At 38.0% G+C, this 23,268-nt stretch overlaps 1 protein-coding gene across 1 annotated transcript in view; it reads left to right on the top strand.

The window, feature by feature from the left end:
• EIF2AK2 (eukaryotic translation initiation factor 2-alpha kinase 2) overlaps positions 1-16,651 on the top strand; it is a 65,741-nt gene extending 49,090 nt beyond the window's left edge. The window contains exons 11-15 of the mRNA XM_006839451.1: positions 635-815; positions 4,045-4,173; positions 11,173-11,274; positions 16,389-16,442; positions 16,529-16,651. Of these exons, the coding sequence (XP_006839514.1) occupies positions 635-815; positions 4,045-4,173; positions 11,173-11,274; positions 16,389-16,442; positions 16,529-16,651 (589 nt within the window). The remainder of the gene's footprint in view (positions 1-634; positions 816-4,044; positions 4,174-11,172; positions 11,275-16,388; positions 16,443-16,528) is intronic.
• The last annotated feature ends 6,617 nt before the right edge of the window (positions 16,652-23,268 follow it).

Below are 23,268 nucleotides of genomic sequence, written 5' to 3'. Positions count from 1 at the left end.
AAACTGAAAAATTGGATTATGAGATTAATCTAAGTATTGTTTATAGATTTATTTTTACCTAGCTAATTGGACTTGTGGAGTCCAGTGTGGCGCTATGGGTTAATGCATCAAACTGCAAAGTAGTTTGAACTGCAAGGTTCAGTTGGAACCGACTTGATGGCATTTAACAACAGTTGGATTTGTGATGGTATTATGAGGTTAAATCAAATTTATTTCCCTCTAAACCCTTCCACAATGTTTCTTCTTATTAAGATTGCATTTCAGTTTAATTTTATTTAAATAAATTATCTTTCCTTTAAAAAAAAAGTTTCAAACTTACTGTACATTATAAAGATTTTGGGGTTTCTGTGATTTAATTTTATCAATAAGCAAAGGGGATCAAGAACCTTCAGTATCAAAAATATGGGCAGATAGATACTTTATAAATTACCTAAACAAATAGAGCTTTGGTCGTTTTGGAATCTTATTTAAATGAGAATGGTGTATGTATTTTGTTTCATATTTATTATAAGTAGATTTCTGCTTTGATACTTGTTTTGTGGGGTTCATAAGACATATTATAAGAAAAAGGAACAAATTTTTTTTATAAATTTATTTTTACTGCTACTTTTAACTCTGTGAATTTTATATCCAGGTCAAAGACTAGGTGTCTTTTCATCCAAATGGAATTCTGTGATAAAGGGACATTGGATCAATGGATCGAAGAAAAAAGAACCAAGAAATCAGACAAAGATTTGGCTTTGCATTTATTTAAACAAATCACAACAGGAGTAGCTTATATACATTCAAAACAGTTGATTCATAGAGACCTTAAGGTAAATGGAAAATTTACTTTGTGAGGAGCTTATAAATGTAATTTATTAATTATAGTGTCTGTGTGCCTTCTCCAATGCATACTAACTCTACATATTTTCTCTACCAACTGAAAATGCATTTCTTCTTCCTCTGACCGTAACCACCAGAGCCAGGTCACATCTCACAAGTTAAAGAGCACAGTCCTCCAGAATGCTTGTCCTGTTCAAGACTATCAGATGCCAATCATAAACTTGGGAGTTCCTAGGTACCTCTCACTTTTGACCTAATGGCTACAAATTTGAAGGCTTCCTCTGCCCCAGATTCAACAATTCACAAACTCAGGAGAGCCCTATACTTGGAATTACTGTTTTAGCATAAAAAAAATGGCACCAATGCAGACATGTATAGGGTGAATCATTAGCAAAAGATCCCGTTCACCTGTAATCTAAGAAATATTACATTTAAACAATTTACAACGATATCTATCACAGACAATTCAAATTGGTAATAAACTAAGGGGAAAAAAAAAAAAAAAAGATTCCATTCGGTTGGAAAATTCCAAGTATTTAGAAGTTACCTTTCAGGAACCAAGGACCAAGACCTTTGAATAAAGTTCATTGTTCGCCCCACAGTAGTTAAAAATCCATCTTCTTTAGCTTTCGAATTTAAGATTGATACTCATGAGGAAGTATTTTTGAAGTGAGGATGGGTCTAGAACTTGTCACAAATCTCATTCTAAAGAATTGTTCTAAAGATCTTCTGGGCTAGTGAATATCATGTTGAACAGCTTTCAGTGGAACTGTAAGACTAAAATGGAATAGGAAGAAAGGCCTGGCTATCTACTTCTGAAAATCAGAAAATGAATACCCCATGGATCTCAATGGTCTGACCCACAACTGGTCATAGGGATTGCATAGGACCAGGCAGCATTTTGTTTCACTGTGCATGGGGTCACCATGGATGGGGGGGTGGGCAATGCCAGGGCAGCTAACAGGCGATGTGATGTTTTGACTATCATTCCCCCCAGTTTTATACTTAGACAGCATCACCAAATCAACCTCCTATTTGTGAGTCTAGGTCTTAGATGGGACTAGCAATTTAAATTGCAAGTCGAACTTTGTCCTACTTTGTAACTTTAAGATGTTATTGTTGTTTTGTGCCATTGAATCAGTTCCAACTCATAGTGACCCTGTGTAAGATTTCCAAGTCTAAATCTTTTCATTATCAGAAGACCTCCTCCATCTCTCGAACAGTGGCTAGTGTGCTCAAACCACTGACCTTGTGGTTCAAAGTCCATTGCTTATCCTACAGAGCCACCATGCTTCAACTTTAAGGTAGTATAGAGATTTCCTCTTGCCACATACTTTGTATGCATGTGCACCTTTCCATCTATGTTATTGACTTTAGGTTCCATCTGATCACTGAATTCTAATCTAACTGCCAATTTCTCCATGAACCTTCTCAGGCTGGCTTCTTGGAAGTTGCCCTTGCAGATTTCTCTTGGCGTATGTGGTCTCTCCTCTCAGATTTGTTACTTACCCTCCCATCATTGTTATCGCATCAGTGTGTGTATCGTCACTGTGGTGAAAGTCTTGTCTTTTCAACATTGATAACATTGATTTGTTTAGCTATCCTTTAAAATTTTTGTTTTCTTAAATAATTCAGGGGGAAAAAATCCCCTGGTGTTAGTGATGAGCTTCCAGTTAACTTAGTTTCCAGTCAAGATGAAAGGCTTGTGTTTGTTTAAGGAGCCCTGGTGGTGCTGTAGAATAAGCACAGGACTGCACCTGAAAATCTGGCAGTTCAAACGCACCAGCCACTTTGTGGAGAAAGAGTAGGCTTTCTGTTCACATAAAGGTTTATAGGCATGGAAACTCTATACAGGGTTGCTATGAGTCGGAATCAACTTGATAGCAGTGGGTGGGTTAAGGTTATCTGCTTCACCCTTTTAAGGTCCTGGACTCATATTTGCAGCATTCCCAGCAAGTGGATGTTTAACCTTAGATTGTATGCTTTCTGGGGTGGGCAATTATTTAACTCCTGTTCATGGAACCATACTATTAATGTAATGTTGTTGTTAGCTGCCCTGGCATTGCCTCCCCCTCCCCCCTCCCATCCATGGTGACCCCATGCACAGTGAAACAAAATGCTGCCTGGTCCTATGCAATCCCTATGACCAGTTGTGGGTCAGACCGTTGAGATCCATGGGGTATTCATTTTCTGATTTTCAGAAGTAGATAGCCAGTCCTTTCTTCCTATTCCATTTTAGTCTTGCAGTTCCACTGAAAGCTGTTCAACATGATATTTGTTCACTACTGTGAGTTGATTCAGATTCATGTGTGCCGAGAAGAACTGCTCCATAGCCTTTTCATGGCTGTGACCTTTCAGGAACAGATTGCCAGGTCTGTCTTCTGAGGTACCTCTGAGTGGGTTCTCATTAACAACCTGTCAGCTAGTCATTGAGCACTTACCGTTTGTGCCACCCAGGAACTCTGTTCAGCATCATAGCAACAGCATCCAAGCCTCCACTGACATGCAGGTGGTGGCTGCCCATGAGGAGAGCAGGCTAGAAGTCAAACCCAGGTTTCCTGTGTGGAAAGTGAGAATTCTACCATTGGACCATCACGGCCTCTGTTAGTAGATTGTTGTGGCTTTTACTAAGTGCCATTGATTTGATTCTGACTCATAGCAACCCTGTATAAGGTTTTCGAGGAGCCCCTGGTAGGTTTGAGCTGCCAACTTGCAGGGAGTTAAGCATCTGGCTGCTCACTACAAGGTTCAAACCCACCAGCCACTCTTTGGGAGAAAGATGAGGTTGTCTGCTCATGCAGTCTTAGAAAACCTACATAGGGGCTCTGTGACTTAGAATTGACTTAGTGACAGGGGGTTGAGTTTAGTTTGGTTTATTCACTATCTGTTCCTTGGCTTGATACAAAATCAGTCCACTTCCTGCTGGACAGTTCTTCAGATATTTGAAAGTAGTTGTGCCCCCAGCCTTCTCTGCTGTCAGCTGAAATTTTTCTTATTTCCTTCAGCAGATATTTTAAAGACCTGTGATTTAAAATTCTTTGACTTGGGCTACCTGTGTAAGGATAAATGTAAGGTGTGTAAGGTCATGTGGAAAGATGGCATGAGAAAAATACTTACACAGTCACAGAAAAATGGTTGTTGCTAAATGTGCTTTAGATATGTTGTAAAAGTATGTTAGGTTGGTATGTGTAAGTTAAATACATTTTTTTTCCCCCTTAGCCAGGTAACATATTTTTAGTAGCTATAAATCAAATAAAGATTGGAGACTTTGGACTTGTAACAGCCTTAGAAAATGATGAAAAGCGAACAGCTGACAAGGGAACGGTCCGGTACATGAGCCCAGAACAGGTACAGACCATGGCCTTTTCTGTCTTTATATTTTTTTAACTTCATTTGTTTGTTTGTTTTTAATTGTAAAAATAATTGACAGTACTTATAAAATTAGAACAGTACAGATGTATAATGAATACAATTGGAAAATCTCCCCTAACTCTCCTCTCTACTTCTACTCTTACCATTTTGTTTGCCCTTTTAGGTCGTTTTCTGGGGAGTGTGTAAAAGTATACAAACAAAAACATATACACAAATATTTTTACATAATAACACATATTTTACAAATACATTGTGATGCTATTTTGTGACTTTTTTCACTGAATAATTTTTCCATAATTAGTACAAACAGGTAGTATAAATAGTACATTCTTTTAAACAACTACATTGTATCCCAGAATACAATTTATTTACCTTCTTCCATATCGACAAATTTTTTATTTAGGTTTTCTAACTTTTTACATTCACGAATATGTTGTAATGAACATTCTTCTTTCTTATTTTTGGTTCTCAGGAACAGATATTTCCATGGGATTAATCTATAGAGATTCCTTGAGATGAAGTTACACTTCAGACTTTATAAAAAGCTGTCAAACTGTCATCCAAGAAAAGTGATTTTAATATACTCTCCCACCAAAATGCATGAGAATGCTGTTTCTCATATCCTCAAAGTAGAACATTAGCACACAAAATTTAAGAATGAGGAGTAGCTTTTTTTATTTGCATTTTTCTGATTTTTAGTGAAATAGTTCACTGTCTCCATCCCTGGCATCACTGCTTCTCTGGGTAGGGTCCCACACTCTTCTCTTCTCCCTTGAGGGACCTCCGCTCCTGGGCTGCAAGATCAACCACTCCCCTCCTTTTGTTACAAAATGTCTACCTTTACGTTTCCAACACTCACAGTCAGTCCTGATAGCAGTCGTTCACTATTGACCCACATGAGTCTTATCCCCATCACCTGTCATCTATCAATATTTTATTTTATGACTGTGGAGTTTTCCGTTTTTATTTTAGAGGCCATTTCTTCCCCAAAGATTTAAAAATATTTTGTGTTTTCTGCTAGTACATAGTTTAACTGGAACTTATTTTTTATGAGAAAGGGATAATAACTTTATTCTTCCCATGTGAAGATGTGAAGTTATCCCATCATTATGTATTAAATAGTTGATGATTTAAAATACTATTTGATTGTCTATTAGATTTTTACACAGAAATGGATCTATTTCTAGAGTCCTTGATTTATTTTTTTCCCTTTGTTATTTTAAATAATATAGCGTTATAAAACAAGTTTCAGTATTTGGGCAGCATGACTTCCGACATTATTCTTCAATTTCAAAATGCTTGTAGCCATTCTTCAAAAAAAAAACAAAAACCGCACTGACCACCTAAGACAGGCAGCGTCCCTTAAACAAACAATAAATAAGGGGGAATCTGATGCAGACCGTGTAGACCCGGTCAGGAGGTCAAGACCCTGTGGGCCCAAGCATTGTTGACCGTCCAAACCATAAGCTCTGAGATCAGACTCTAGCCACCTAGTAGACATAGCAAACTGTCCCTCACTGATTATTCAGTAATGCTTGTTAGTAATCTCATACATGAGCCCTGGATATCCACAGACAAATGTAAAAACCTTCCCTAAAAGCCGAGACTGTAAATTCCAAAAAGGCAAGTCCCCCCTAATCCAAAAAAAAAAAAAAAAAAAGCAACAAAAAACGAGAGGGAGTGGAAGCAAATACCGTTGAATAATGACACATGGAAGAGATGGTAATCATTGCAATGAAACAATGGTGTAAAGCTGATATTCTCCTATGTAAACTATCACTCAGTTCACAATGGAAAAAAATGTAATTACTAGATAAAAATTATACATGTAGCTAACATTTCAAGAGACTACTACATAAAGTTCATGGAAAAATGGATAAAAAGATTTAAATTAAATATATAAACTATTTCTCAACAACAACTCCCTCAAAGTCAAGACACTTTTTTTTTTGGATGTACACATCAAAACAAAAAATATATATTCAATTAATTTTTCCAAAGGGCACATTTTGCAAGCCAGCCTCCTGCTCTCAGGCACACAATCTTTCTCAGTCCATGGGCATAGAGTCCTCAGCTGCTCTATCTCTCTATGCCATTGCCTCTGCCACTGTCTCTGCTATCACCGCTTTACTGGGTAGGTTCTCATGCTCCACTCATGCTCTTCCTTCTAGGTGGACTTGGGGTCCTGTTACTGAAATGAAAGATTAACTACTTTCCTCTTTTAATTACACATCTTCTACAATTACAGATGTGACAATCCTTCATCTTCAACCTCATATCCTCCCTTCGTAAAACAAGCTATCCATTTGAAACTGATGATATCTTTGGGGGATTGTCTTCATAAACTTTTTGTAAAGCATTAATGATTTCACCATTCTTTCGCTCAAGCGTCATCATAAATTTTATATTTGTTCTTGCTTTCATTTTAGCAGAGTTCATGTTGTTCTAGCAAGGGCTCTTTTCAAATGGATTCATCCCTTTCTTAGTGCCTCAAACTAGATCCTCTTCAGACATCTTAAAACAAGTTAATTTTATTTTGAAGTATACACACACACAAAAAAAAATTGAAATCCATGCATAGTTTTTTCATAATATGTATTTCTCATTAATTTTTTGAAACCCTCTTGTATTTCTACTGAACAATGCTGCTCTGTTTGATACTGCCTTAAAAACTGTCCCCATAGTCTAATTATTCCATTCTAGATTCTTCCTTGCTAAGATAAAAGAAAGTGAAAATTCATGGAAACTTTTGTTAAACAAAAGTATCAAAATGTGAAGATACTGCTTCTTGCTATACCCTCCAGCTGGTTCTGTAAACTTCTGAAGACAGTGTTTCTATCTAACTTGCCCCCAGAGTCCTAGTGTAGCACTGCAGGATAACGTGCTGGACAGAAAGGTCAGTTTGAATCGCAAGGACAACAGTTCAAACACCAAAGCTGCTCCTTGGAAACACTATACAGAGTAACTATGGGTCAGAAACGATTCAACGGCACTTAACAACAACAGCAACAACCTTTCCACAGGTATGGTGCTGTAGGATAAGCACTGAACAGCTAATACAAAGTTCAAACTGATATGATGGCACTTAACAACAGCCCTTCCCTCCAAAATGCTGCATGCTTCGATTTATACCATGACAAAACAGCAGCTTACGCTTCTTTGAGGAATTCAAATAGTATTCATTTTAAATGTTCTTTGAGTTCAAGAAACAGTACGAAGTCTAAAATGGCAAGATCAAGGCTGTAGGATGGGTGGGGTTAAGGTTTTCAACTCCAAAGGGCAGCCATGCTACCCTCCAAGTATGAGCAACTTCATCTCATGAGGAAAAAAATTCTTCAGTGCAACTATCCTGGCCCTTTTCTCTGCAAAGTAGCTTTCAGTTTTCTGAAAACTTCTTCCTAATAAACTCCCATGATCGTTCAATGCCCTTCAAGAAAATTTTATCAAGAACACCCCTTTGGAAACCCAAAACTTACATCAACAAACCTCTCTGAGATGAACTCTCTGCCTTAAATCTAACTGGCCCAACAGATCTCCTTAGAAGCCACTGTTTGGGCTGGACCTCATTCTGTGGAGCACATTGATGAATCCAAGATTCATTCTGACTTGACTACAGTCATTCACTAATCACAGCACAAAAGTAAACCAGATTTCTAAAATATTTAATAAAAATTTTAAAAAAAGTATTTCTCTTTATCCACTTTAGCTTTTTTTAAAAAACATACAAACAAAAAACCCCACTCAGGGAAAAAAAACAAAGGGAAAAAAAACAAACAAAACAAAAACCTACTCCCATCTAGTCGTTTCCAACTCATCGCGACCCTTTCTGAGGCTGTAACTATTTACAGTAGTAGAAAGTCTCTGTTTTCTCCTGCGGAGCTGTTCTTGTACTCTTACTAGTCCAAGTGAACTGTAGAGTCAGCTTATCATGTTCCATAGTGACTGGGGTTAAGATGTTGACTGCAGTTGCCTTGAATTAAGGGTTTGAACTGAGAATGCTTCTCACATCAAGCCCTCCACCCATCAGCTTTTGCGGGGTGTGCTCTGGTACTAATAGCATGGATCCGTAATTCCCTAGTGGCTTACAGAACAGCACAGGTTTATTCTTACTGACGTTACCTGTTGGCCACAGGCTAGATTCATGTGTGCACTTCATTCCAGGACCCAGGTTCAAGAAAAAACCATATCTGGGTCATTGCTGCCCTCATGGCAGGAAGCAATGGTAGACCCTTATGATGGCCTTTATTGGTTCTGCTTCTCAGTTGTATCCATGACTTCTATTCACATTTCATCACCCAGAGCAAATTGCATAGCTGAGCCAGAGGCAGAGTTTACAACAGTTTACATGTACACACATGTTGTAATAATCACCAGGAGGAGAGTAAACAACTGGGAGCAACAACACAACCTAGCTCAAGGTTGCTTTGATAGTCTTCAGTGATGTTTGTAAATAATTGTTTTCTTTATGAAGATTGTTCATACTTTTTAGGCTTTTCTCTGAATGTGTATAACGCTTTTCTATTAAAATGGGAGTTTTGTATCTAATTGGTTATTAGTGGTGCTATTGATTTTTCTGAATGTTTATCTTACATATAAGCGGCTCCAGTGGTACAGTGGTTAAAGCCTCGACTGCGAAGCAGAAAAAGATTGATGGTTTGAACCCACCAGCTGCTCTGTTGAGAAAGATGTGGCAGTCTGCTTCCTTAAAAGATTTACAGTCTCGGAAACCCTATGGGGCAGTTTTACTCTGTTCCCTAGGGTTGCAATGAGTCAGGGTCGACTCAACAGCAGGGTGTGGTTTGGTATCTTATGTATAAACTAACTATTCTAATGGCGTGATCATTGTTGTTGATTATTCATTTTTCATCTTTTTGGGCTTATCATCCAGTTTTCCCTATTGCTCTTTAAAGATGGTTCAATGATAATGTAGCTTATAAAATTTTGTTACCAAGAAGAAATATACTTAGCTCTCTAATGGTTTGAAAGTCTCTGATGAAAAAGGCTCCCACATTTTCCTTTTGGGGATGGCTTGGACCGCTTGGCACAAAACGTGATTGAAATTTTGTGAAGAGTGTAAAAAAGGAACACAGTAGAGGGCTGATGACTCCCTTTTAACTCCCAACTTTATTAAATATCTCCTGTGTCCAATGTTGTCACAGAATTTTAAAACACATCACTCATCATTGTGTTTTTCTGTTTTGGAGGTTATTATTATTATTATTAATTTAAAAACATTTTATTGAGCAAAGCATGATATACAGTAATGTATAGATCTCAAGTCCATTGTTTGATTTTGACAATGTGTATACCTATGTAACGTACAAATCTGTGAAGATATAGGACATTTTCATCTCCCAAGAAAATTCCCTCAGGCCCATTTCTAGTCATTCCCTCCTCCTCACTTCACGGAAGCAACCAAGGTTCTGAATTCCCACACCATAGGTTCATTTTTCCTGTCCTTAGACTTCATATAAATGGAATCCTGCAGTATGTTTTCCTTTGCATTTGATTTCTTTCACTCAAAGTCGGTGGGGATACTTATAGTTGTTGCATCTACCAGTAGACTTTCCTTTTTATTGCTGAGCAGTAGTTCATTGTATGAATAGACCACAATTTTCCACTCCATTTTCCTGTTGATGGATTTTGTTTTTAGTTCTAGAATATTATAAATAAAGCATCTATGAACATTTGCATACAAGTATTTTTTATAGAAGAAGCATCTTTGGTGATATTTTACTCTATTTCACGTCTTAATCACCTAATTTCGTTAAATATTTGATTCCAACAGAGGCAGACTTGGGTTCTGAAAGATGGGCAATAACGTTGACTTGCAAAATTAGGAGGAAGGAGTTACCATATGACCCAGGAATTCTACCCCTAGGCATACTCGCAGAGAAATGGGAACATATGTCCACATAAAACTTGTACACAAATGCACATAGAAGTATTATTCATAATAGCCAAAAAGTAGATACAACCCAGTTGTCCACCATCTGACGAATGAATAAACACTATGTGGATATCCATACAATGCAATATTATGTGACCATAAAATGAAATGAAGTAGCGACCCATCCTACATGAGTGAACCTTGAAAACATTCTAAGTGAAAAAGACCACAGATTATATGATTCCACTTATGTGAAATGTCCTGAATAAAAAAAAAAATCTATAGAAATGGAAAATAGATTTAGTAGCTGGGCAGAGCTAGGAGAGTTGGGAAGAAATGAGGAATAACTGCTAATGAGGAGTGCATGTTTATTTTTGGAGTGACAAAGATGCTTTAAGATTGATTGTAGTGACAGTCAAACAACTCAGTAAATGTATAAGAGTAAAGGTTTAAGCTTTTCATTTGTCTTTTTTTGTATTAAAGTTTTTAATGTACAATCTAGCATTCCTAAGTCAAGAATTATAATAAATTCTAATAGTTTCAAGCACTTTCCACATGACAAGCACTCAAGTTAAATTTTTACCTCTGCTGCAATGAGTCAGAACTGACTCGATGGCACTTAACAGCAACAGTAACAAGCAGTATTTTTAAAGGTCTTCATGGTGCAGTGGAGGACCACGAGGTTGGTTTGAACCACAAGGTCGGAGGTTCAAACTCACCAGCTGCTCCTTGGAAACCCTGCACTGGGCCATTATGAATTGGAACTGACTTGACGGCACTTAATAACAACAACAACAATCTCACTTTAACCCCCACAACAATCTTGAAGGCAAACACTATTGTGGTCTTCATTTTATAGTTGCAATTATTCCCACATTATAGTTAACTTGAGTAGTGACAAAGCTGTTCTTTGAACTTGAGCATTCTGATTCCACTGCTCCCATTAACAAACATCCATTGTTGACTTAACAATAGTTTGGTAAAATCACCTTTTTTGCCTTCAGAACACATACATATTTATATTGGGTATTTGCATATTTTATATTGGGTAAGTAATAGACATCACTATATTTTGTTCTCTTCAGCTGTCGTTTCTAGACTATGGAAATGAAGTGGACATCTTTGCTTTGGGGCTGATTCTTGCTGAACTTCTTCACATATGTATTTCTGTTCAGGAAACATTCAAGGTAAATAATCTCAAAGAACGAATTAATAGAAAAGAAATAAAAACAAATATGTTGGGGGGAAAAAGATTTAGGAATCAAAATTGTTGACCGTTAGCTACAAAGTGTTGCAGCCAAAAGTTATTGATTGTCCTTGTATGAGGATAACTGCAAATGAAAAATGGATTGTGTCTATTTCAAGTTTACAACCATTTAGTTAAAGGCCCAAAAACTGATCTTGTCTGGAACGTATACCTCATAAAACTAGAGCTGTTTCTTTTTATTCAAGTCAGTTAGTAAATGTTCATTGATTGCTTGCTTTGTGTAAAACATTAAGCTGAGAATTACATAAGTGGATAAGGGTTGTTCTTAAGTATTTATTTACTAGATAGGAAGAACATAAGAAAATATAAGAAATGTTTCAGAAGGAGGCACAAAGTGTTATGGAAGCAGGTAGAAGTAAGATCTTTCCAGCTGTAGGGATTTTGCTTTCATGGAGGCATTTAAGCAGGGCTGTAAAGTGTTGGTTGGTGTTCAGTTGGTTTCCAGTACAGGACGAAGGTGATTTAAGCATGTGGACAGGACCATGCAGGATAAGTTTGGAACAGCAGGCAATGTTATTTTGCTGGAGCATGTAGGTACAAATAAGTGGTGGTTAATGGGGCTAGAAAGACAGGCTGGGACTAAATTGACAAAAGAATATAGACTTTTTGTGTTGGCAGTGGAGAACCAGTAATGGCAGTGTTGTTAAATGCCACCAAGTCAATTCCAACTCATAATGACTCTGTGTGACAGAGTAAATTACCCCATAGGATTTTCTTGGTTGTAATCTTTACTGGAGTAAGTCACCAGGTTTTTCTCCTGCAGAGCTGCTGGATGGGTTTGAACAGTCAACCTTTCAGGGTAGCATACATGCTCTTAACTATTACTCCACCAGGGCTCTCCTCTAAAGGTGTTAAAAAACTGGTGATCTAAGTATGAAGCTTAGGAGAAAGAAATCACCTGGAGACAACAGCCTTCTCCTTTGTAAAATAGGAATACTGAAAGCATCTATAGAGTTGTTGTTATGTGCCGTGGAGTCAGTTCTGACTCATAGTGACCCTATACAGGGTTTCCGAGGCTGTAAATACTTATGGGAGCAGAAAGCCTCATCTTTCTCCTGCGGAACAGCTGGTAGTTTCGAACTGCTGATATTACGGTTCACAGCCCGATTTGTAACCACTACGCTACCAGAGCTCCTTATCTATAGAGCTTCAAAAAGAAAGAAGTGGGATAGTGTATGTTGTCTAGTTGGTTCTGACTCATAGTGACTTTATGCACAACAGAACAAAACACTGCTTGGTACTGTACCAACTCACAATCATTTTTATGCTTGAGCCCACTGCTGCTGCCACTATGCCAATCTATCTCGTTGGGGGTCTTCCTCTTTTTCCCTGACCCTCCACTTTACCAAGCATGATATCCTTCTCTCGGGACTAGTCCCTCCTCATAATATGTCTGAAGTATGAGAGACAAAGTCTCACCATCCTGGCTTCTAAGGAGCATTCTAGCTGTACTTCTTCCAACACAGATTGTTTTTTTTTGCTTCTGGCAGTCCATGGTACTTTTAAATATTCTTCTCTCAAGCCATAATTCACATATATCAGTTCTTCTGCAGTGTTCCTTATTCATTGTCCAACTGTAACATGTATTTGAGATGACTGAATATACCATGACTTGGGTAAGTCACACCTTTGTCCTCAAACTCATACCTTTGCTCTTTAACACATTAAAGAGTTCTTTTGCAACAGGTTTGCCTAATGCAATATGTCATTTGATTTCTTGACTGCTGCCTCCATGAGTGTTGATGATGGATGCAAAATGAAGTCTTTGACAACTTCAGTCCTGTGCCAGCTTCGCAATCGTTGTTACGCTTTAGCCCATAGCTGGTGCCACTGTGCCATTCCATCTTGTTGGATGAGCCTCCACTTAACCAAGAATGATGTCTTTCTCTAGCTACTGAACCCTCTTGATAGTATATCCAAAGTATGAGAGATCCTAGCTTCTAAGGAGCATTTGGGTTGTATTTCATCCAACCCAGGTTTGTTTGTTCTTCTGGCAGTCCATGATACTTGTAACATTCTTCTCTAACAGCATACCTCAAATGCAACAATTTTTCTATGTTCTTTCTTATTCAGAGTACAACTTTTACATGCATATAAGGCTATTAAAAATACCATGGCTGGGGTCAGGTGCACCTTACTCCTTAAACTGACATCTTTGCTCTTCAACACTTTAAAGAGGTCTTGTACAGCACATTTACCTAATGCAATACGTCATTTGATTTCTTGACTGCTGCTTCCATGAGTATTGATGGTGGATCCAAGAAGAAAGAAGTCCTTGACAACTTCAGTCTTTTCTCCATTTATCATGATGTTGTTTATTGGTCCAGTGGTAAGAATTTTTTTTTCTTTACATTAAGGTGCAACCCATAGTGAAGGCTGTGGTCTTTGATTTTCATCAGTATTTTAAGTTCTTATCACTTCCAGCAAGCAAGATTGTATCATCTGCATGTTGCAGGTTGTTAATAAATCTTTCTCCAATCCTGATTCCATGTTCTTCTTCATATAACCCAGCTTCTTGAATTATTTGCTCAGCATATAGATTGAATAAGTGTAGTGAAAGAATACAGCTGTGGTGGAGCCCTTTCCTAATTTTAAACCATTCAGTGTTCCTTTGTTCTGTTCGAACAACTGCCTCTTGGTCTATGTACAGGTTCCTCAGGAGCACAGTTAAGTGTTCCGGAATACTCAGTCTCTGCAGTTTTGCCCATAGCTTGTCGTGATCCACACAGTTGAAAGCCTTTGCATAGTCAATAAAGCACAAGTAAACATCTTTCTGGTATTCTCTGTTTTTAGCCAAGCTCTGTCTGACGCCCTCATTCCATGTCCTTGTATGAATCTGGCTCAAGCCTCTGACAGTTCTCTGTGTACTGCTGTGGCCATTATTGAATTATCTTAAGCATAATTTTGCTTGCATAATGATACCATCTGATGATTTTCACATTCCATTGGGTCACTTCTTTTTGGAATGGGCACAAGTATGGATCTCTTTCATTCAGTTGACCAGGTAGTTTCCTTCCAAATTTCTTGGCATAGTTGAGGGAGTGCCTTCAGTGCTTCATCAGTTTATTGAAATGAAAGATTTTAATTTGTATTCCATCAATTCCTGGAGTCTTGTGTTTTGCCAGTGCCTCCAGTGTACCTTGGACATCTTCCTTCAGTACCATTGGCTCTTGATTATATGTTACCTCTTGAAATGGGTGAACATCAAACATTTCTTTTTGGTACAGTGACTCTGTGTATTCTTTCATCTTCTTTTGATGTCTTCTGCATCATTCAATACTTTACCCATAGAATCCTTCAGTATTGCAAGATGAGGCTTGAATTTTTCTTCAGTTCTTTCAGCTTGAGATATGCTGATCGTGGATTTCCTTTTGACTTTCTAACTCCAGGTCTGTACACATTTCATTATAATATTTGTCTTTGTCTTCTCGAGCTGCTCTTTGAAATTTTGATTAGCTCTTTGACTTCATCATTTCTTCCATTTTCTTTAGCATCCTTATGTTGGAGAGCAAGTGTCTCTTCTGATACCCATTTTGTTTTTTCTTCCTTTCTTGTCTTAATGACCTTTTGCTTTTTTTCCTGTATGATTTTCTTGATGTCATCCCACAACTCTTCTGGTCTTTGATCTTGAGTGTCTGATGCATCAAATCTGTTCTTGAGGTGATCTCTAAATTCAGGTGGGATATATTCAAGGTCATATTTTGACTCTTGTGGACTTGTTTTAGTTTACTTCAGTTTCAGCCTAAACTTACATATGAACAATTCCACACTCTTCCTCAACCTGGTTTTGTCTGATAATATGGAGGTTTTCCACCATCTCTTCACATAGATGTATGTAATCAGTTTGATTTCTACGTTTCATCTGGTGAGATACATGAGCATAATTATCTTTTATGATTTTATAAAAGTTATTTGTAATGAAATAAGTCATTGGTCTTGCAAAATTTTATCATGCCTCTCCAACATTGTTTCTGTCACCAAGGCCATATTTTCCAATGACTGATCTTTCCTCTTGGTTTGCAACCTTTGCATTCAAACTGCCAATAGTTATCAATATGTTTTGATTGCATGTTTGAATAATTTCTTCAATTTCATCATCACTGACATTAGTGGTTGGTGTGTATTAACTGGTCTTCCTTGTAAGCATATGGATATTATCCTATCGCAGAGTTATACTTGAAATGTTCTTTTTGATGATGAATGTGACACCATTCCATTTTAATTGGTCATTCCTGGCATAGTAAATCATGTGATTATCAGATTCAAAATGGCCAATACCAATCCATTTTAGCTCACTAACACCTAAGATATCAATGTTTATGCGTTCCATTTCATTTTTGAAAATTTCCAATTTTCTTAAATTCCTATTTCATATATTCTTCATTTTGAGTTGTCTGTCAGTTTGTCATACTGTGGTGGCTTGTTTATTGATCTGATGCTGGAGGCTATGCCACTACTGTTTTGAATACCAGCAGGGTCACCCATGATGAACAGGTTTCAAATGAGCTTCCAGACTAAAACAGACTAGGAAGGAGAGGCAGACTACTCCCAAATGTTTAACCACTTAAAACCTTATGAATAAATAGCATTGTCATTATCAGTTAGAATCAGATTCTTGACTATCGAAACATCAGTAGTACCAGAATATTGTCAGACATAGTGTCGCAAGATGAGCCCCTCAGACTGGAAGGCACACAAAATATCACTGGGGGAGAGCTGGCTCCTCCAAGTACAGTTGACTATAATGTTGCTAATGGAGTAAAGCTTTTGGGAGGGTCTTGCTTCTTTTCTTAAGAGAATTTCCCAAAGTTCCAGAATTAGCCTCGTGCTGTGGGTTAATGTGCCAGACTGCAAAGCCCTTTGAACTGCAAGGTTGGCAGTTCAAGCTCACCAACTGCTCCTCGGAAACCCTATACAGGTTTGCTTGAGTCGGAATCAACTCCTATGGCACTTAACAACAACAAACAACAATTTAGAGATGTTTCTATGTTTGTTTTTCTTCCCAAGTTGATTCTTTCCTGTTTTTATTTTCAGATTTTTGAGGACCTAAGGAACGGTATCTTCTCAGATATATTTGATGCCCAGGAAGTAAGCATTTAAAAGTATTCAGAATTTTATTTTTTTCCAATAAAAAAACCTTTTTTTCTTAGCATTGATTCTTATTATCATTACAGAAAACTCTTCTAAAAAAATTACTTGCAAAAGAACCCAAGAGACGAATTCAGGCACCTGAAATACTGACGATCTTGAGTGAGTGGAAGAATGGCCCAGAGCAAAAGAAGCTAAACACATATTAGGGTCCGTCTGAAAAAGTATCCTGCTTCTGATAAGTGGTTTTCATTGTCTAAAATATGCTAGAAAATATTACCATATGCTTTCATTTTTTCCTTTTAATTTTTCACAACAGTTGCAGCAAAGACTTTTTCCTACTTTCTTTATTTTGAAATGGAGAAAATCTTCCAATTATTTTCTCACATCAATTAATGAATCATTCAGCTAATAAGTGTCCACTAGGAGCTCTGGTAGCGTAGTGGTTATGAATCAGGCTGCGAACCTCACGGTCAGAAGTTCGAAACTATCAGCTGTTCTGTGGGAGAAAGATGAGGCTTTCTGCTCCCGTAAAGATTTACAGCCTCAGAAACCCCGTACAGGGTCGCTATGAGTCAGAACCGACTCCATGGCACATAACCACCACCACCACAGTGCTAAGCCCAGAAATATAAGACTGTCTGTGTAAGGAGTCTTGGTGTGGCGCTGTGGGTTAGTTCATGTGCTGTACTGCAAAGTCGGCTTGAACCGCAAGGTTGGTGGTTCAAGCTCACCAGCCTATACAGGGTTACTATGAGTCGGAACTGACTCGATGGCACTTAACACCAACATTCCTTAGTAAAAGAGATGTGGCATTGTAGGATAAGAACTGGATTGCTCACCATCCTATCCACAGTCAGTTACATAGGAGAAAAATAAGGCTGTCTTTTCCTGTAAAGAGCTATAGTCTCAGAAATCCTAAATAGTGTTGCTAAGAGTTGGAACTGACTACAGGGCATTTAACAACAAATGAAGTTGACATTGTATATACTCTCAAAGCCATTAATTCTATCTCTATATAGATCCATACAGGGACATTCATAGAATCTGTTTAGGATAAACAAAAGGACAAGAAACAACTGTAATGCCCATCAAGAATATGATGGATAAGTACAATGTATTAGTTACACACTGGAATACTATATAGCAGTGAAAATGAATGAATTATAGCTAAGTGCAATATCCTGGCATATCTCTCAGGAATATAATGCTACCTAGACATAGCAGGTTATAAAACGTGTCTACAGAATGATTCCATTTATATAAAATTGCAGAACATGTGAAACTAAGTTATTGTAAGAATCTTCATAAATGTAGTAAAGTAACAAAGAAAAAAAAGGAAATAAGAAAAATTAAATTCAGGCTGTTGTTGTTGTTGTTGTTAAGTGCCTTCGAGTCGGAGCCGACCCATAGCGACCCTGTACAGGCTAGTGCTTATCTAATGAGGGAGGGGAATGATATGTTTGGGGAGGTAAATTTCGAAGACAATGACAATTTTTTCGTTAACCTGGATGTTCAGTCCACTAGGAGGCCCTGGTGGTACAACTGCTTAGCTGCTAACTAAAAGTTTGGAGGTTTATGTGAACGCAGAAGTACTTCTAAAGAAAGGCTTGGCAATCCACTTCCCAAAAAAATCAACCACCAAAAACCCTATGGAACACAGTTCGACTTTACACACATGTGATCACCAAGAGTTATAGTCCACTCAACAGCAACTGGTTTTTGTTTTTTTTGTCTCCACTAATGTTTGCCCTGTACAGGGTCGCTATGGGTCGGAATCGACTCGACGGCACTTAACAACAACAACAACAATGTTTGCTATATAGTGATCTTTATTTTTGTATCAATAGCAACAACAAACACTTTGAAGAGAAGATAACAGCACTATAAGGTGTAAAGTAAAGGAAACTATTAGTCTGAAGGGTTGAGATCACTTTCTGCTGAGATACCCTAGCACAGGGCTTAGAAAAGACATTTCAGTAGGATGTCTGACTTTGCAAGGGATTTGCATGAATAGAAGTGACACCACACTGGCTGTCTGGACAAGGAGAATGAGTTCTGAAAATGATACATTTGAGGAACATTAGATATACCGGTTTATTGCCCTGAATTGATGTTGGGAATGCCAGATAATAATTTGGGCTGCAACCTGGAAGGCCCTGAGAGGTAATTTAAACTTTATAGCAACCCAATTTACCATTCTAATGCTGCCATGTGATTTTTATAATTTTTTTTTAATGAGGCAAATTTAGGCTAAGAAGAAAATGAGAAAGATCACAGAAAGGAAAAATACTTTTATAAAGACTTGGAGCTATTTTTAAAGTGTTAATTTACCTCTTAATGCAATAATTGATTAAGGCAACGTTTATCAGTGGATGCTAAAACCATTGGATGAAAAGGTGTTGGGGAATAGAATCTTCATAAGGAATTAAATATAAGCCCATAGGTGATACAATAATTATAAAAGGGAAAATGTACCTTTCCAATGGAAAGATTTTGGTGTCGCCACAAAAAACAGGTGATCAAAACAAACGCCATTCAAAGTGTTACAAGCTAGCATCATGGGCCACGTATCATGATACAGAAGAATGACACAGTATCAGCTCTGTATTGTTCTTGCCTACAGTACTTAACTGGAATCTAATCATGAGAGAAAATCTAGCTAAATCCCGAATGTAGCTCATTCTAGATGATAATTGACCTGGGCATCTCAAAAGAGTTAGTGACATGGAGGGACCGGGGAGGAAGTAAGAGTATTTTAAAGAGAGATAATAACCAAATGCAGTGCTTAAATCTCAGTTGTGTTCTGTATATTAAAAAAAGGAGGAAAAACAGGTACAAAAGACATTTTTGGCACAACTGAGAACTATCGAATACAGTTTCACATTAGATGACATTATAGAATAACTTAATTTTATTTGGGGTGATCATGCAGCAAAATGTCTTATCCTTCATGCCAAGTATTGTGGGTAAACTGTGTCATGATTTCTGACACTTTCAAATGGTTAGCAAAATTTAAGATATATATGTATGCATATGGATACCTATGTATAAATATATATCTAACAGATAAAGCTTGAAAAATAAAACCACACTCAATAAAATGAATGTATTCAGTTTTCCTATTTCAAATATGCCTTTTTACTGGTTGTTTACATCAGGAGCCAACATTGCATTTGGTTGATGTGTCTCTCTCTTTTTTTTTTTTTTTTTTCAAGTTTTTATTGTGAACTGAGTGATAGTTTAAATTGGGAGAACATCACGTTTACACTATCGTTTCCTTGCAATGATACAATCTCCTCCGTGTATCATCATTTAACAGTATTTGCTTCCATTCCTTCTGTGTGTTTTTTTGGGGAGGAGTGGCGGGGCAGGGTGGTGATGTACACAAAAACACTCAGGGATATAAAATAATTTAAACAACCAAAGGGTTCTTTCTGCAAGCCTGCCTCTTGGCCACCAGCACCCAGTCCCTCTCTTTCCATGAGTCTAGAGTCCTCAGCTTCTCTCTCTCTCTCTCCATGTTCTTATCTCTGCCTCCATCTCTGGTGTCGCTGCTTCTCTGGATAGGGTCCCACATTCCATTTGTGCTCTTCTCCCTTGATAGTACTAGGGTCTTCTGTTTCTGGACTGTAAGATTAACTACTCCCCTGTTTTTGCTACAAAACTTCTATCTTTACAATTATGACAGTCACAGTTAGTCATGATAACAGTTACTCACTATTGAATCATAAGAATCTTATCCCCATCCCTTTTCCTCAGATCCAACTAGACAAGATGCAAACTATTCAGTGGGGACTCTTATCTTCCCATGCACACTCTTAAACTAAATTACCTCTTGGAAACTTGTAATCCAGTCACTTCATTCCTTTAACGCCCCCTGATTTTAGGTAGCCAATATCCAAGTTGCCTGTCCCTATCTATCCTGTGTACAGAGGGAATAGGATTGATAATTGATATGAAGACTCCTTCACTCTCAGTTGGTATTTTGAGCTACTACAAAAGTATAGGTCAAGTTCATCAAATTGTAGCAATTTCCTCTATCAAAAATAGTGTTTTTTTTAAATTCCTCTAGTCGAGTTCTGATTATCAAGCCATTGAGGCTCGGTCAAATGGGTACTATCTGCAAGTTTGGGTGTTCTTGTGCATCTCCCCTCACTTCATATCAGCTGGATGCTTCACTCTCAGCTCTAGCCCTCCGTGGCTATGTCCTTGTCCATGGGCTCAGGTGTCCCCAGGACTCACCACACTTCGGACCAACCAGCCCTTCCTCTTATTTCTCTCATCTCCAGGTCAACAGGAGTCTAAGATGTGTCTCTTTTCTATTATTACATTTTTTCCTGTTTTTAAAACTTTGGTTCCTCTTGTCATTTCCTTGGTATCCTGTAACAGATTCCTTGATTCCTTGTGTTACCTATAAACTGGGACTTAGACCTAGAAGTTGATTAGATTCTGGTTCGCTTTTATTTTTTCAAGACTACTCCATAAGTGATAGATAGGGTACTTTCAAGTGTCATTTTAGGAGGGACATGATGTCTGATTGTTCCATTTTCAATGGTGTTAAGATTGATCAGTGGGTTCAGGTGATTTCATCAATTCTGCAACTTCCTTTCATCTAATTTATTATATATGCTGAATGTTGGCTGGACTCATTTTGTCATTAAACCTACTGCTGCTAAGTCGATTCCTGTAGGATACAGGTAGAACTGCCCTATAGGATTTCCAAGACTATTCATGACAGAGTAGTTCTGATGTGGCACTGCAGGATAATGCAGTGGACCACAAAGTCAGTTTGAACCATGAGGTTGGCTGTTCAAACCCATCACCTGCTCCTCAGAAACCCTATACAGGGTTGCTGTAAGTCAGAACTGACTCGACAGCACTTAACAACACCAACAATGATTACTGAAGCCTACTGCCTCATCTTACTCCACCTGAGTGGCTGGTGGATTTTAACCACCAACCTTTCAGTTTGCACCTGGGTGTTTAACTACTATGTCACCAGTACTCATTATTGTATTGTTACTGTTGATAAGTGTCTTCAAGTCGTTTCACCTCATAGCAACCCTGTATAGGGTTTCCAAGGTTTTACATCTTCATGGGAGCAGACAGCATCATCTTTATCCCATAGAGTGGCTTTGTGGTTCGCAGTCCAGTGCTTATCGTATGGAGTAGCAAAACACTAAATTTCTGATTCTATCAAACCTTTTGCATTTATTAGAGATTATTCTTCTATTTATAAGAAGTTTCCCAATCTGAATTGGAAAGATAAGGTAAATATTTGATTTATCCATTTTTAGAATAATTTGGTGACCTAGCAACTTCCAAACGTGACAAATGAGATTTTTTAAAAGCAGGGAGTGACTTAATCAGTACTTTGGAACAGTATTTTAAAATGGGTTAGACCAGGAAGAGACTCTATTTGAAAGGCCAAGAAGTTATCATGTAGGTAAAACTAATAGAAGTTGGCGACTAATTGGATGCAGGGATTAAGGAAAAGGTAAACAACAAAGATTACTTACAGGTGCATTTCAGGGTGAATGGCAGGTAATGATGTCATAAAAGGTGATAGGACATGGTGAAGCATAACACACGTTGGAGGCAAGATTTTGAATCCCACTATGGAGATGCTGCGAGAACAAACTGGAGAAAATATAGAACAGACCATAGGAAATGTGAGATAATAGGAACTAGCAGAAAATGCTGGAATTGCACTCATGCACAGAGGTGGTAGTTGGATCTAGGGAACCGCTGAGGGAAAGAAAGTAGTGTGGAAAGAGGGTTAAGGAGCAGAGTATGGCAAACATTTCGGTTTAGAGGTTTATTCTTTCTCTCTAAAGCTCCACTGAGCACTGAATGTTAATGATTCTATATCTGTGATTATGACCTAATCCTACGTTTTTTCAGAATGGTCACAGATGAAGGGACCACAGTTTACAGGTATATTGTAGCCCTTTGTTGTTAGGTGCCATCAAGTTAGTACTGACCTATAGTGACCTTATGCGCGGCAGAACAAAACACTGCCCGATCCTGGGCCAACCTCACTACTGTTGCCACACTTGAGTCCATCGATACTGCCACTTGGCCAATCCATCTTGTTGGGGGTCTTCCTCTTTTTCTCTGACACTCCACCTTACCAAACATGATATCCTTCTCCAGTGACTGGGTCCCTCCTGCAGCTCTACTGTTGGCTTAAGTGCTAACCAATTAAAACTGTAATAGGTAAAACTGTGAGGCAAAGTAAATACCTCTCAAAGATCCATGACTTTGGGGATAATTTGATTGAGACCTGTATTATTTTTCTGTGATTGCTGTACCAAACCACTGTAAATTTAGTGGCTTAAAATAACACACATTTATTCTCTGGAAACCAGGTCTGAAGTCAGGCATTCCTCGTTGGTGTAAAACGGTTAACACACTTGGCTGCTAACTGAAAGGGTGGAGGCTCGAGTCACCCAGAGCCATCTCATAAGAAAGGCTTGGGAAAAATCTACTGGGAAAAATCAGCCATTGAAAACTCTGTGGAGCACAGTGCTATTCTGACACACATGAGATTACCATGAGTTGGAATTAATGGTAGCTGGTGGTTTTTTGTTTGGTCTAAAACCAGGATTTGGACAGGGTGGTGCTTTCTCTGGAGGCTTTAGCAAAGACTCTATTTCCTTACCATTTCTAGCTTCTGGTGGCTGCTTCCACTTTCTGGTTTGTGGCCTTTTTCTCCATCATTTTCCTTGCTAATTGCCTTCATCTGTGTAGTCAAATTGCCCTCTGCCTCGTTCTTATAAAGAGCCCTGGTAGTGTAGTAAATTACTAGCTGGGCTGCTAA

Source organism: Chrysochloris asiatica, unplaced genomic scaffold, assembly GCF_000296735.1.
Source record: "Chrysochloris asiatica unplaced genomic scaffold, ChrAsi1.0 scaffold00024, whole genome shotgun sequence".
Taxonomy (NCBI): Eukaryota; Metazoa; Chordata; class Mammalia; order Afrosoricida; family Chrysochloridae; genus Chrysochloris; species Chrysochloris asiatica.
The sequence above is the reverse complement of the archived record's forward strand: the minus strand, read 5'-3'. Positions and strand labels throughout refer to the sequence as shown.